The sequence below is a fragment of the Ahaetulla prasina genome, chromosome 2 (genome assembly GCF_028640845.1).
Source record: "Ahaetulla prasina isolate Xishuangbanna chromosome 2, ASM2864084v1, whole genome shotgun sequence".
Classification (NCBI taxonomy): Eukaryota; Metazoa; Chordata; class Lepidosauria; order Squamata; family Colubridae; genus Ahaetulla; species Ahaetulla prasina.
Genome location: NC_080540.1, coordinates 218,590,377 through 218,606,243, shown reverse-complemented (window position 1 = coordinate 218,606,243; position 15,867 = coordinate 218,590,377). Strand labels below are relative to the sequence as shown.

Genomic DNA, 15,867 nt, shown 5'->3' with positions numbered 1-15,867 from the left:
TCTTCTCCTCCTCTCCTGCCTGCTCAGGAAATTCCAATAAAGTGATAGGATGAATTAATTAATTTTAATTTAATTTATATATTTTAGAAAATACAGATTTGCTTTTATTTTCTTCAAGTAAAGCTTATTTCAGTGTTACTAAATAAAAGGCAAAGGTATGCAGAGTCACACTATCAAAATCATTATTATATCTTCCTTTTGCTTTCCTAGATGGGTATGCAACGTGCTGAATCCTTTTATGTGCAGAAAAAAGGATAAAACTAAGAATCTTTGGGATTTTTCTTTTGTGTCCTAGAAATCCTACTCGGGTGAAAATACCGCAAGTGCTATTGCTCGTTCCTGCGCAGCAACCTCTTTGTCTCTCTTGGTGCCGGTTTTTATTGTATCCTACAAGGAAAGGGTTGAGGAAGTACTGAATTTACTGATTGCCATGTTACCTGGGAAACCAAATGCAGATGAGTCTCAGGCTGTTCAAATCCACATGAGCCTTGCATTGGGGATGTTTATTTCACGGTTCTGCGAAGAGAAAGTCAGGTATGAATTCCATCCTAAGGCAGGTGTGCAAATAACTTTCGCTTCCTCCCATGCTAGATATTCAGATTATGCAGAGCAACATATTTAGTTTTCTTCACTTCACAATTCCCAAACAAGTTGCTTTCATTTTGAACTACTTCCTTGGTCCCCCATCTTCTTCCTTCTTCCACTTATTTCACTGCCATGTAGCTGATCACTTTCCCTTTCTGCAATATTGCAGTAGTGCCTGAGGCCTCTTTGTGAGTTACGTTCACAGCAAGAAAGCCCCTTCAGTGTGGACTTTTCTGCAAGAATAAAATCAAAAGTCTTAACCCATGTAATCTTAGCTTTTCCCAACCTAGTTTCCTCCAAATGTGTTTTGCTATAGCCCGTCCTCCCTAGCCAGCATTATTGTTATCTTGCTGACTGGAAATCATATAAAATGTCCAACATTTGGATGGTCTCAAACTGGATATGGCTTTCTTAGTATTCCAATACTGGATCATTTTGATACGTTTTTGTATAAGCAACAATAGCAAAACAGATTTGCTTCCCATCCAGTTGACTTTACATTCATATCCTAAGAAGGGCTTAATGAGCATCATGTAAAGCAATATTAGTTTTCAGTAGAAAACAAGAAAATTCTAGATTTTTCCAACCTCAGGATGAAAGGATATGAAGCAACTTGTATTAAAAATAGTAATAATCAAAGTTTGGAGAAGAAAAGGTTGACTAAACTTTTTTTTTATCCTCATAGTGCTTGTTTGCCACATTGGATTGTAACTTTATTTTCTATTTGGATATTCAATATGCTTCAAACTTAGATGTGTCTACTAATATTTGAAATGAATATATCTTGCTCTCCCATGTCATTTTGCTTAAAAGTTATTACAAGTAGTCATCAACGTATGACAACAATTGAGCCCAAAATTTATGTTGCTAAGTGAGAAATTTAAGTGCGTTTTGCCCCATTTTACGACTTTTCTTGCCACATTTGTTAAGTGAAAGTTGTTAAATTAGTAACACGGTTGTTAAGGGAATCTGGTTTTCCCATTGGCTTTGCTTCTCAGAAGGTTGCAAAAGGTGATCACATGACCCAGGGACACAGCAACCATCATACATGTGAGTCAGCTGTCAAGCATCCGAATGTAAACGATGTGACCCTGGGGATGCTGCAACAGTCATAAGCCTGAAAAATGGTCATAAGTCACTTTTTTCAGTCCCATTGTAACTTCGAAAGGTCACTGAGTGAATTGTTGTAAATTGAGGATTACCTGTACTAATAGTTAAGGAGATTACAGTTACATAATTTTTTCCAACGTTGTTGAAAAAACTACTTGGAAAATACAGTATAGGAGCAATAAAACCAAAAGCAATTTAAAAAGAAATAGACAAAATTACATCAGTGCATTCTACACTGGACCAAAGTTATATCCCTACTGTTAATTAAAAAGACACCACAATATTGTATAATATGGAACTAAGCAACTACTCATCATAATTTCCCCAAATATCCATCTATCCATCCATCCTATTTGGGACTTAGTATCTTAAGTCACAGTAGTTTTTTTTTCATTGAGAGACATACCATACAAAGGTGCAGACTTTGGTAGTTTCAGCAGAAAAAGAAACCTATATTTTTAAGAAAGTTGCTATTTTTGAAACTGATAAAAGAGAGAGAATAAAACTGATTCAGTTTTCTATAACTATTTAGCTCTGCTCTTGCAAGATCATTTAGGCTACAATACTGAACATGTGAGAAGAGTTTAGGGCCGGTTTAGCTCTGCCTGGTAAGGCCTGTTATTAAGAACACAAAGCCTGCAATTACTGCAGGTTCGAGCCCGGCCCAAGGTTGACTCAGCCTTCCATCCTTTATAAGGTAGGTAAAATGAGGACCCAGATTGTTGGGGGGGCAATAAGTTGACTTTGTAAATATATACAAATAGAATGAGACTATTGCCCTATACATTGTAAGCCGCCCTGAGTCTTCGGAGAAGGGCGGGGTATAAATGTAAAAAAAAAAAAAAAAAAAAAAGAGTTGAAAGGAAATAGATTTGCACACTCTCAGTGCAGCCTAAATTAGTCTTGAGTATACTTTGGATGGAAAGGATGGAAAGATTGAAAGACAAGTTTGTCTAGAAATTGATTATGAATCCTATCCTTTCATCCTTTAAAGCTTCTGTTGCATAAAGAATGGAGTCAAGGGATAAGGAAGTTCTTTCTTTTTTGGTCTTTTGAGAGATGTTTGTCAGAAATCAAAAAAGAAAGAGAAGTAAGCAACACTTCCCATTGGCACGCTCTTAATATAGAATAGAATAGAATAGAATTTTATTGGCCAAGTGTGATTGGACACACAAGGAATTTGTCTTGGTGCATATGCTCTCAGTGTACATAAAAGAAAAGATACGTTCATCAAGGTACAACATTTACAACAAAATTGATGATCAATATATCAATATAAATCATAAGGATTGCCAGCAACAAGTTATAGTCATACAGTCATAAGTGGAAAGAGATTGGTGATGGGAACTATGAAACGATTAATAGTAGTGCAGATTCAGTAAATAGTCTGACAGTGTTGAGGGAATTATTTGTTTAGCAGAGTGATGGCCTTCGGGGAAAAACTGTTCTTGTGTCTAGTTGTTCTGGTGTGCAGTGCTCTATAGCGTCGTTTTGAGGGTAGGAGTTGAAACAGTTTATGTCCAGGATGCGAGGAATCTGAAAATATTTTCACAGCCCTCTTCTTGATTCGTGCAGTATACAGGTCCTCAATGGAAGGCAAGTTGGTAGCAATTATTTTTCCTGAAGTTCTAATTATCCTCTGAAGTCTGTGTTTTTCTTGTTGGGTTGCAGAACCGAACCAGACAGTTATAGAGGTGCAAATGACAGACTCAATAATTCCTCTGTATGATTGTGGATGCTGCTTTTGGAGGTGTGTGTGTATCTCAAAAATAATGATAGATGGTGATTCTTTCAAGTTGAGTTCTTTATTGTTTCATGCCTATAGAAAAAGTTTTGCCAAACTGAGGACTTCACTGTCTGCATTTACAATATACTCTGTGAACAATTAGGGAGGTTCTGTCTTCATCCTCTTTCTCCCATATGTAAGTTCTGGACTTAGTTATCTCTTATTCCTTTGGAAAGCACACACCCTCTCCTTGGAATCAACCTTCTTAGTACATCACATTGTATGCTGTGTGGTTGGTTAGTTTGTTTCTCTGTGTATGTGTGTGTGTAGTTCTTTTGCCGTGGTTGCAAAATGTTAATTTGTATCAGACCTGGGATGAATATATAAATAATAATAGCCAACTGGTTATCAGATCAAGAAACACTGTAATAATTTAGAAGACTTACAATGTAGGGAAATGTATCAACTAGGATATATTATCACTACTCTTCCTCCCCTAGTGATGTAGCTGACAAACAAATGAATCTCCTGTTGATAAAGTCCCTGGATGCATTAGAAGATTGCTGCTTCAACACAAGTCTTGAGTACAAGTATGTACATTTATATATTTGTTGTGCTTGCATTTTGATGTGTAGGGTGAAATTGTGCTTAGATCAGGGGTAGGAATTATATTCCTCTAGACCAGAGGTATCAAACTCAAGGCCCGGGGCCAGATCCACCCATTGGAAACAATGAAGGATTGGTCTGCGCTGCCTCATAAATGAAAATGGAGGTTTGGAAGGCTGCACGTGGCCCTCCCGAGCTCCGTTTTTGCTGGCAGAAGATTGCAGGAGGCCGTCGCAGCCGAAAATGGAGACCGGGAGCCTGTTTTCACTGGCAGAGCACTCGGGCTACCACAGGCGCCCCCAACATGAGTGACGTCAAGCTGGCCATGCCCACCCTGGCCCCCTGAGGTCAAACACAACCCTGATGTGGCCCTCAATGAAATTGAGTTAGACACCTCTGCTCTAGATGCGTAACCAAACAACATGACTATTGACAAGGATACTAGTAACTGTAATTCACCAGCATCATGCAGGTCCAGGTTTAATAGAATTAAAACTGGATCATAGATCGTAGAACTTAGTTGTGACTCTGCTGATCTCATACCAGTCGCATAATATTCTTCTTCCTAACATGTTTGTGAAGGTAAAACTATAGGCAATGTACATATTCCTGAGCACTTTACAGGAAAAATGGGATATAGATAGAAGGAATTGCACAATGTTTGCTTGATTATCCACTGTAAAAAAGTTATATGCTTTTTTGTTGTACTAGAATGAGATGTTTGTTTAAAGGAAATTCTTTGAATAAACAAAATAAATAAACAATTTTTTAAAAAAATGCCTTAGACTTTTAGATTGCTTAATTTTATTGAAGTTTTGTGCTATAGTATGCCATGTGTTTTCCTTTTTAAGTATTGTAATTTCTGTTATTTTACTTATGTTGTCCACACTGCTTTAGGAACAATAATGAGGTTAGGTTGAAAACAGTGATAGTAGTGATTTACCATACTGTATTATATATACAGAGTTGGAAAGGACCTTGTAGGTCATCTAGTCCAAAACTCTTGCCCTCCCCCCCTGCCCAAGCAGGAAACCCTACACCATTTCTGACAGATGGCAGTCCAGTCTCTCCAGCCCAGTTGTCGCCACTCATTACAGTAAAAGAGAATGCATTCGTTTTCCCGAGCAGGAAAATGTCATCGTGTGAATAAAGTGTTGCGTGTTCGGTTGGTTCGGCGAAGGGTTAACAAGAAACGAGACCCGACCTGCCCGCCTGGGGAGGGGGTGGAGGCGGGGGTGGTCTCTGTCAATCAACGCCCCAAGTGGGAAGCAGATCAGATTAACCGATCGCCTGCTTCTCTTCCCCCTCTACCTCCCCTTTCCAGCCACCCCCTCCCTCCAAGTTCTGAGCGTTCCATTCTGGAACGCCAAGGATTTCCCAATGTTCGGAAGGAATGCAGGGCCGACCAATCAGTGTGCAAGAAGCGATGCCGGCTGGCGGTCTGATAGCTGGGCTTCTTATGAGAAGTAAGATTCATATGTGTTTAGAGCAGCTACATATGTTGAATAATTAACTGTACTTTATACAGTTTTCTATTATATATTTTCATAGTATTTGTGCATAGTATTTGCCTATTACTGTGATGGTGAACCTATGGCATGCATGCAGGAAGTGGCACGCACAGCCATTTTTCCAGACACGCGGGCTGTCGCCCAACTCGCCTGCAGCACGCGCACATGCCCCAGCTGGTGTTCGGGCCTCCTGAGTGCATGTGAGCAATTCAGGGGACCCAGCTGGTCTTTGGAGTTCTCCTGCACATATGCACGTGCATTTGTACATGCACACGAGAGTACTGGTGCACAGTACATGCATGTGCAGACAGTGTTTGCGTGTGTGCATTGTGCGCATGAAAACCGCGTGCATTCACAGATGGTGCGATTGCACGCACAGCGCATGGGAAGGTGCATGTGTGAAAGCTCTGCGCATGTGCAGAAGGTGTGGTTGCATGCACAGCGCATGGTGGGGTGCGCATGAAAGCTATGTGCAGGTGGTGCAGTTGCGTGTGCACCGCATGGGGAAGGAGCTGTGCATTAGCACAGATGGCACATGCGCATGCAAAATGCGCAAAGCACAGGCCTGTTCCGTACTCAGTGAGGAAAAAGTTTGCCACCACTGGCCTATTACATGGTACAAAGTGGGGTATACTACATTTATAATATATAATTGCTTTAAATATAATAGAGATTTAAAACATCTCCAAAATGCAAGTATCTACAGTCACGCCCTCTCAAACAGAGACAGTCTTCTGCGTTACTGGATTTCATTGCTTTCTTCCCACAGTTGTGGAAGAATTTATAAATTCCATGCAATATGTAGAAAACTGTAGGACTGCTTCATTCATTACTTTTTTTCCAAATTGAAGTATAATTTGTATAGGGAAAAAACCGCATTCCATATGAACTGAAGGATATCTTTTTCGTTAAGAGCAAATGGGAAAATGCTTCTAGGCACTTACTTTTTTTATTCTTATATGGTATTTCCTGCACACTTGTTTGTAGCAAATTAATTTAAGGAATATAGTTAGAATTTAGAACACAGCCTCTAAATTATATTTCTTATGTGTTCTGAGTCTGTTCAATAAATGGATCTATGCAGTGGTAGAATTCAAATTTTTTTACTACCGATTCTTTGGGCGTGGCTTGGTGGGTGTGGTGTGGCTTGGTGGGCGTAGCAGGCAGATACTGCAAAATCTCCATTCCCACTCCACTCCTGTGAGAAGCATATTGCAAAATCTCCATTCCCACCCCACTCTGGGGCCAGCCAGAGGTGGTATTTGCTGGTTCTCCGAACTACTCAAAATTTCCACTACCAGTTCTCCAGAACCTTCTGAATAGGACCCCTGGATCCATGTATAGTTTATGTATTTGCTAGGATGGCAAGAAACTAAGCAGAAAAAGCAAAGTACATAATAAAGATAACTATGCAGTGTCACTTAGATCTTAGATGTAGAACACTGAAGATTCAGAGCATTTAAGATAAAATGTAGGACAGTAATGGCATCACGGAGTCAGCCAGTGTTGAGAGGAGACTCTTCCTTTACAAGTTAATTAATAAAATACACTTTTGAAGCTTTTGTGGGTAAGGTTGAGTTGACCCTACCATCTCTGGAGCCTGTTGTTAGAACAGACATGTGTTTATACAGGTCTGAGCTGCAGGAGCAGCTGTCTCACCGTGCTCCTTTATCTGGAGGAGATATTGTGTTAATTTAACAGCTGGAGATTGGATGTAAAGTATGGATGAAAGGAAACTTATTTAGGTCTGCCAAAAGGCAGGCTAGAACTCCAGGTGTTGAACAAAAAGGCTGGGAAACTGGGAAAAGACTAAAATATACGGAACAGTAATGCTGGGGGAAAAAACCATTTAAAATTACATGGGCCTTGAGATATCCTGACCTTTAAAGCAGTTATCAGAATCAACGTTTAGATAAAGAGGCCATTTTAAAGGTGAATTTCAGGTTTACACTTCCAAAATCCATTTAAATTGTAAACATTAATGAATCGATCCTGATTCAGTAGCCTGTGGCCTCAACTAGGTTAAAAAAAAATTAAAATCCCACATTTTCATCCTTCAATTCATTCTTTTCCTCTCTTACTTTATGCCACAAAGAGTAAGTGTTCAGTCTTCTTACTTTTCTTTTGCTATTTGAGAATCTGACACTTGGAAGCAAAAGAGAAATACCTAGCTGTGCAAATGTATGCAAATGTATGCAGATTCCCTGTTTCGTTGGCAGCGATTTTAGACTTTTCTTTGGCACAGAGTAGATGCTGCCCTCACTGTAATCTAAGGAGAGCTGAGCTTAGAATCAGTTGGCATTGCTCGACTGTCTTCTGGCATGATAGGAGGCACATATGGTAAAAGGGAGATGCATTAGCCACATTGCTTTTCAATGCCCACTGTTTCATGTCTGAGTGTCCATGTAGCATAAGATAAAAGCTTGATAATTGTAGCCAAATTAGCTTTCCCTGCCAACCAAGAGCAGATGGAGGTATAGTGCAGTGGTAGGGAGATAAAAGATTAGGATCTTTTGCTTCCTATTTTAGGTATGGTTTGGGGCAAAATGAGCTAAATAAAAATCTGGTTATTACCGATACCGATGTCATTTTAGGTTGCAAATATTCCTAGCTCATAAAATATTTGAAGAGTTCATAGTTCATAGAATAGTTCATTCTAAACTACAGTTTTAAAAACTATATCAAGAAATGAAGTACTCATATGGACCAAGTAACTTTTATAGGGATGTACGTAAGGAATTCATATTTTATCCATTGAAACACCTTATTGGGCTGTTGTTTTTTAGAACTTAATTGTTAAACGTTAGGGCATATATCAGCCACCCAGTTCAGATGCTGAAGTGATCATTTGGAAAACAGTCTTGATTTGATTGAAACATTTTAGATTCTGGACAATTTGATGCAGAGCTAAATGTGGACTGAATTTTGAAATCATAAATTTTTCTTTTGTTGTGTGCTGCCCAGAATCGCTTGTTCATGAGATGGATGGCTCTATAAATTAGTTAAATATTGCGGCTCTCATTGACCAGCCTAGGATATCTAGCAAAAGTAGGTACAGCAATATTTTCTAAAAATGGGTCTATAAAATCCCAGAGAAAGGAATGCAAGGATTTCACCAAGTGGACATATTTAGGCAGTAGTGGACCATCCTTAAATATGTAGTTTTCACATAATTGATCCTATGGAAAAACAAATTTAAATCTGAAGGCAGTTCAAACTAATATAGATTTATTGTATGCTGCTATTCTGTACAAAATCTGAACTATTAATGGTCAAAACAAATTGGTGGTAAATAAGAGTCAATGGAATTCAAAGGGGTTAATTAAATCTCTTGTGGATGTGAAGGGACTCGAGACTGATGATCTGTTTAACCCCTCCCTCAGGCTCAGTCTGGTCATCTCCTGCCAGGATTTTGATAGTAGATGAAATCTCTCCCTTCTTTAATTCTCCCATGTGGATTGTGTAGTCTGCCCTCACAATGAACTGAGAGTAAATAACTATTTATTAGCATTTATGTATACTATATTATTCATAATGGTGTGCATGTAAAATAAAATGCCTATACAACACTGAGTACACAGGGAATTAAATAAAAGACCCACAGAAGGAGCACTGTGAGGCAATATATAATTCAGCAAGAAACAGTAATTACTGATATATATACACTAGAGGACTACAGAAAGAGCATAGAATTCAAAATAACAATTAAGGCCCAAGTAGAGAAAGAAAAAGGTATAGCAGAGCTTATACTTCTAAGAGTGGATAGGATATGATCAGAATGAAATTTAACATCAGAGAAAATGAAAATAAAGCTGCCAATTTTTTTTGCAGGTTCATTATCTTTCAGGAAGTTCAGAATTTGATTCAGTCATTTTGGAGGGAATCCTGTTTTACCTGGGGAAATTTCTCTAAAATAGTTCAGTTCCGCTGTAGATAGCCACTGGAAACCATATTCTTGTTTAATATGTTTAATTCTCCAAATTAAGGGCATCCATCTCCATAAATTAATTTTAAGGGTTTGCCTTTTATCTGATACACTACTATTAAATATGTTATCATAAAGGCTATTGCTTTACCATCTGCCATCTAGTATCTTTTAAGAGGAAGGGAAAGAAAGAAAAGTCTACAGTTTCCATAACAAGAATGTTCAGTTATTGAATCTGTTGATTTTCTGAGGATTTGTTTTCGTTGTTGTTCATTTATTTTTTTGTGCTTCTGTATTTTGTTTTCTGTTTGTTTTTTTCCTATTTTCTCCACACCTATAATACCGTTTCTCACACAAGCAAGCGAAATCAAAGAGGAGTATTGACTACTTAACACTTTATACAAGAGGAACTTGCAACAAAATATTTAAGATTAAGCAGCTGACCATAACCATTATTCCGTTTGTGCTTCTATTTCTCTCTAATTTTACCCATTGTGTTCACCATCTTGATCGAGCTGCTTGGGGAGAAGTTCCTTCCTTGTTTATTTTTCTTAAGGTTTTACAAAGTTTGATACGTTTTTTTTTAATGGTCATTAAGGTGTCACGTTCAATCCATTTATAATCATGATTGTTTGTTATGACTGTAATAAAATAATAAATTTAAAAATATCCAAGAACCTTTGTGCATCAAATCTGCTTGTTAAATGCAGAGTTCCTCTCTTCCTCTCCCAACTTGGGAGAGATTCCCTTGATTCTTTAACATAAGATTTTGATGGTGAGCAGAACCTGGGTGAGAAAAGGGGCATTGATGTAAGTCACATAGGAGTTTCTGTGATTTGATGGCAGTCTCAAATCTCTGTTTTTGGCAGTTCTCTGTTTTTAGAAGCAACAGAGTTCCTGGATTGATAATAAATGCTTCTAAAAAATTTAAATAAAAATGTTTATGGGACCCAGTTTGTTGAGATGGGAATTTTTTTTTATAGTTTCACATACCTTTCTTTGATAGGGGACAGTGGCAGCCTTCCTGTAAGACTTTACTGCCATCTAGTGGTGGATTGCTCACAATGTAATTTTTAAACATGTTTAATCAGGAATTATAATGATATTAGTGAATAGTTAGTGAAACAGGAAGAAGGGGCAAGCAAAGAACATGCTGGATGGATAACATCAAAATTGATACAAAGATGGACATCCAACAACTGAAAGAAGCTGTGCTTGTCAGGATAGCATAGAGAGCACTTGCCTAGAAAGTCACCAAGAGTCAGACACAACTGAATGATTAAAGCAACAACAGTGAGGAATTGTTATACCAGCATTAATTTTTTCTTAAATATCTACTTCATGAATTGAATAAATATGCTTCAGTTCTATGAAGGTATGACTATATCAGGGTCATCACTGATATAATTGTTTTTATTTTTATGTAGCTCCTAATACTAGCCAGTGACAGGAGTTGTGCAAATTTACACGGTTCTTACATTGTGGATGTTCATCATGAGTCACCGCATGTGCCGCATGATGCACTTAATATCATACAGATTTACAGATATTTCTCATTGTTTCCAGTAAAAGGATTGAATAGCAGGGACTTCCACACTGTGGAGTAAGGGTGAGGTATTTTGTTACTTGATGAGAATCACCTGCCTGAAAAGGCTGTCATACATATCGCTTCACATTGTCTCAGATGCAGTGCTTTTTAGTGGAGCCAATTATGCTTGAACCACTGTTGAGTGGCATATAAGTTTAATAAATCATTATAACTATAAGCCAGGCAGAACTTGGAGTGACATACAGATCTGTTGTAAATGAATTTCATTTCAGATATGTCAGTTTCTTAACTTACCTATGAACTGCTGTGAAGTGTATAATGATTGCGCATACTTGTTTAAACAGCCATTTAAAAATAAAGGTCTGTGGCTGTGTGTAACTTTAACATATGAATATAAAATGGAGTTGTAACATTGATCCCCCGAATAACATATAAGCATTAATATTTGTACGAAGCTTGTAAACAAGAAACAAATTTATAATCATGTCATCTTGAAAATGCAATGACTTCTATGCATGACACAAGCGTGTAATTATATCAGTCTTGTGATCATGTCATCACATGTATAATCATTTTGACATCATTGTGATTTCTTACAAATGACACTAATAGGAATCCAGATTTTCCTGGAATGTGATAAAAAATAAGAATTCTCTATATCTGGTTAATTTAGAATTTTGACTGTCTTAACACTTCCCCCCCCCCCCCATAATTTCCTATATCTAGCACTGGATGTATCTTGGGGGTAGGACTTGTTCTGTCACTGATGAGTCACAGCAACCTGACAGATTCTGAAGCTCACATTTCCACCTCTCTGCATAAACTTCGCAAGTACTTGGATGATGCAGAAGACCAGAGCCGAACATTACAGGAAGTAAGAGAATGGTGTTTACTTTTCCAATGCTTGCTTTTCATCTGATGTTTCTCCAACATGTTTGTCTTTCCCAGATTGTGTGTACATAAAACATACTTTTAAAAATGAATTCATTCTTTTTCCATTTTCTAGATTCTTGCCTACACAATTGCCTGTGTCTGTGTTTCTGCTTACAGCAGTAGGATTGTTGAGGCTACAGAGGCTGAAGATGTTATGGACAAGCTACAGAAATTAACAGAAATGAATCAGCAGGTCATATAAAGCTTTTAGATCAATTTTATCCTTTTAAAATATTTCTGTAAATATTTTATGTCATCCTAATATTTTCAGCAACAGCATGAATGGTCTGAAAGGCTAATCAAACTGCTTCTTGAAATGGAGGCAGCAGGAAACCTTAATCCTGTATGACTGTGGAGATTCTCAATCATCCAGGTGATGGTTGTCCCAAAGGTGGTTTTTTTCCTTGAAAATGTTTCAGTTCTCAGACTGAGATAGGATTTAAATTTGAATGAAGTTGAAGAAGGAAAAAGGACGGAAAGATAGTTACAATATCCATATTCAGGTTACAGATGTGACAGATTTCAAATATCTTATCTATTAACAATTGTAATGTGCAATCCGTATACCCATATACTGTATATGTATACCAGTATATGAATTACAGTGGTAAAATCATCTGCGGATTGCCACTGGTTCGCTGGCCACGCATGTGTGGTGCGTGCCAAAAGCATGCTGTGCATGCGTGCACAGTGTTCACCAAATGCATGCTGCGCACGCATGTACAGTGTACACCAAACATAGGTTGTACGTGTGCGCATGCGCAGTGCACGCCAAAGGATTTCCTGCTTTCTAGCGAATATAAATTGCGCGGGAGAGCTGAGATGGCCTGAAAACTTTACAAGCGCTGTTAAAGTCCTGCTTTTCCAAAACAGCCACTCTGAGATTTGTCAGGAAATTTTGGGAGATTGAAATGTTTGATATTACTTTATCCTTGTTTTGAATCCTGATGTAAAATGTGTGACCTATCAGGATTTAACAAGAACACACATAAGATTAGAAGCATGTTCATATACTTTACTTCCATTGTGATGTATGCTATCATCTGCCAACAATACCTATCTGAAATGTTTATGTGTGTGTCATCAGTTATTGACTTCTGGTGACTGCCTGGACAAGTCCCTGCAGTTTTCTTTGCAAGGATTTTTGGAAGTGGTTTGCTGTTGTGTTCTTCCTAGACCTGTGGGAGAGTAATTGGGTTTGTACCTAGGCAGGACCAGAACTCCTGGTTTCTTGGTTTCTAGTGTGGTGCTTCATCCGCTTCCCTCTGGATTCTATCTAGGACAAATAGGAGAAAGTCTTTGTGCAAAAGGCTTAATGGATACAAAACATTACAATTGTTAATTGATAAGAAACTGGCGATTTGTTTTATAAGTAAATTGCATCTGTATAATCACTTTTCCTTCTCTCTTTCTCCTGCCTTTGCTGAATTTAAATCCTTCATCTGCAACTGATGAAGTGAGTTGCAGTTCAAAAAAGCATAATAAAAGGTTTTAATAAAAATTCTTATTCACTCCTGATTTTTTTTTTTTTTGCCACTGTCAATTAACATTGCTTCCTCTTACAATGTCCAAATAATTGAAAATTTTAAGGGTATAATCCCAACACATTTGGAGGGTACCATTTGAAAATGGCTGTTCCATAAAACATGGTCATCTTATTCAGTACTTTGATGTCATTATGTCAACTGTTTCCCTGCTCAGAGTCTACCCTGCTAATTTTTAATGCAATTATATAAAGAACACTAGTAAACAGAAAGGGGTCACTTCAAGATGGAAGGGGATGATGTTTACCATATAATGAAACCATTCATGGCTTTGCAATCTTTTAATCTGGTATATTTTTGTTTGTGAATGCTAAGATTTTTTTTCACTTTTAATTACACTTGATCTGAAGCAGTATTTTATCTGGTTTTGAAGAAGGGCTGCTCAATGTGCAATACTATACAGTCCAAGTTCATTTTCCATGCTTGACTGCGACGACATAAAAGCATTTTGATTTTGTTTGTTTCAAAGAACTCACAACAGTCCTACAGTACGCTCCTTAAATTAAGGATTTCTCTGCCCCTCCCCTTTCCTCACTCTTTTTCTCTCACTTTTGAGACAATGCAAAACAAACGGCCTTCCTAATGTGCTGCCTGCTTTATGTCTTGTTCTGCTCCAGACACCAGGTTTTGCTTTAGCCTTGGGGAGCCTTGTCCATGGATTGTCTGTATGCGGACATGGAAAAGCAGACGTTCTCAGCAATAAGCTATTTCCTGCCTGGATGAAAACTGTACTTGCTGAGGTAAAGCACTTGGAACTGTATGAGTTGACTGAAAGCTTGAGCCATTCCTGGGGATGCAGTGTGCCAGTCTGCTACTTTAAAAAAAAAAACAAAAAAAACCTGGAATAAAGCAGTTTGTTTTTGCTAGCTGTGGTTAAGGGGAAGTCTTGAGGCTTAGAATGGGCTGATTCTATCCATCCCCCCCCCACCCGTGAGACCGGTCTATCAGGTCAACCTGGTCTACCCAACTAGGGGACAGAGCATGCTGCTTCTGCTTTCGCCTTTCAGCCCCAATCCAGGCACCTTCGCAGGCAGACACTTCCGTGACAAACTCTTTTTGTGTTCAATTCCATTCTTTTGTTTCTATCTCCCCCATCCATAAAGTACATCTGAAGTTCCAGGATTCATGCAGTGGAGCTGAGTGAGCTTCTAAATCATTGAGAACCAGGCTGCATTAAGTTTGACCCAGGGTCAAACTTATATCAGCAGATGCATTTCCTGGTTCCTTCACTGCTTTTAACTGAAAACCAGTGGCATGGTAGGAGTTGTGAAGCTGCTCAACACTTCCCTGTCCATCTGTTCTCCCCAACCCAGTTGCTTTACCACAGTATTGTTTTTTAACGGGTAGAAAAGCAACCACAAAGATTTTGAGGGTTAAAGTGGTTGAAGGTGAAAGTTTCTGAGCAGTCATTTTTCTCTTCCCTTTTGTGCTATTCATCTCTTCCTGACCACAGAGTCCCATAGCTGCATTTCATTTTTGAAATGATTAAAAGGCTGAATAAGTTATGAATTGGATCCTGAGAGGATGAGTGGAAAGCTATCCATTTCACAATGCTGATGGTAGCGTATTTGGTATCAGGATGCCTGTCATTGGATCAGTTGGTGGAATAATTTGTGGAGGGGGGGAATCTTTTCTTGCAGGAAGCAGTTCAAGAACATTCACTTTTTCTCTAACAAACTTTGGCTTTGCTTTGATTCTAGGGAGCCCCTACGATGCAAAGACTAGCAGCGGTCAATGGCTTGGTCTCTCTAGTGGGTTCTGAAAGTACCATGATACAGGTAAAATAAGGACATGATTATTTCCATCTTGAATTTACATAGTTTTCAAATTTAAGAATAGGGGGGGCAACTTTATAGAGTAGATGTAGGAGAAGAGGCAGAGCCTGCGGGGGAAGTCAAGAAAGGACTCTGCCTAGAATTGTTACGTGTCCACAGATGCTCCAAGTCCAGGCCCTCTTGAATTTTGTTGACTCTTATCTAGCACCAATTTAGTGATAGCTAAAGGACCGGGATACTTACGGGACCGTCTACTGCCGTCTTCTATCTCCCAGCGACCGGTGTGTTCCCACAGAGAGGGACTCCTTAGGGTGCCGTCAGCCAAACAATGTCGACTGGCGGCCCCCAGGGGGAGGGCCTTCTCTGTGGGGGCTCTTATCCTGTGGAACGAGCTTCCCCCTGGACTTCGACAATTGCCTGACCTTAGGACCTTTCGCCGCGAACTTAAAACCTATTTATTTCGTATTGCTGGACCGGCTTGAGTTTTAAAATTTTAATTTGATTTAATGGGTTTTAAATTTCTATAATTTTATAGGGTGTAAATGTATTTTAAATTTTTGGCCAATTGAATAAGTTTTTTAAGGGTTGTTCTTAATATTGTAT

General features: G+C 38.6%; 1 protein-coding gene across 3 annotated transcripts in view; it reads left to right on the top strand.

Annotated features, from left to right (window-relative positions):
* The window catches only part of FOCAD (focadhesin), a 165,498-nt gene that overhangs the window by 126,962 nt on the left and 22,669 nt on the right, over positions 1–15,867 (top strand). For all 3 annotated transcript variants that reach the window (XM_058165712.1, XM_058165711.1, XM_058165713.1), the window contains 6 exons: positions 296–534; positions 3,922–4,011; positions 11,739–11,886; positions 12,019–12,138; positions 14,107–14,229; positions 15,190–15,267. In XM_058165712.1, the coding sequence (XP_058021695.1) occupies positions 296–534; positions 3,922–4,011; positions 11,739–11,886; positions 12,019–12,138; positions 14,107–14,229; positions 15,190–15,267 (798 nt within the window). The remainder of the gene's footprint in view (positions 1–295; positions 535–3,921; positions 4,012–11,738; positions 11,887–12,018; positions 12,139–14,106; positions 14,230–15,189; positions 15,268–15,867) is intronic.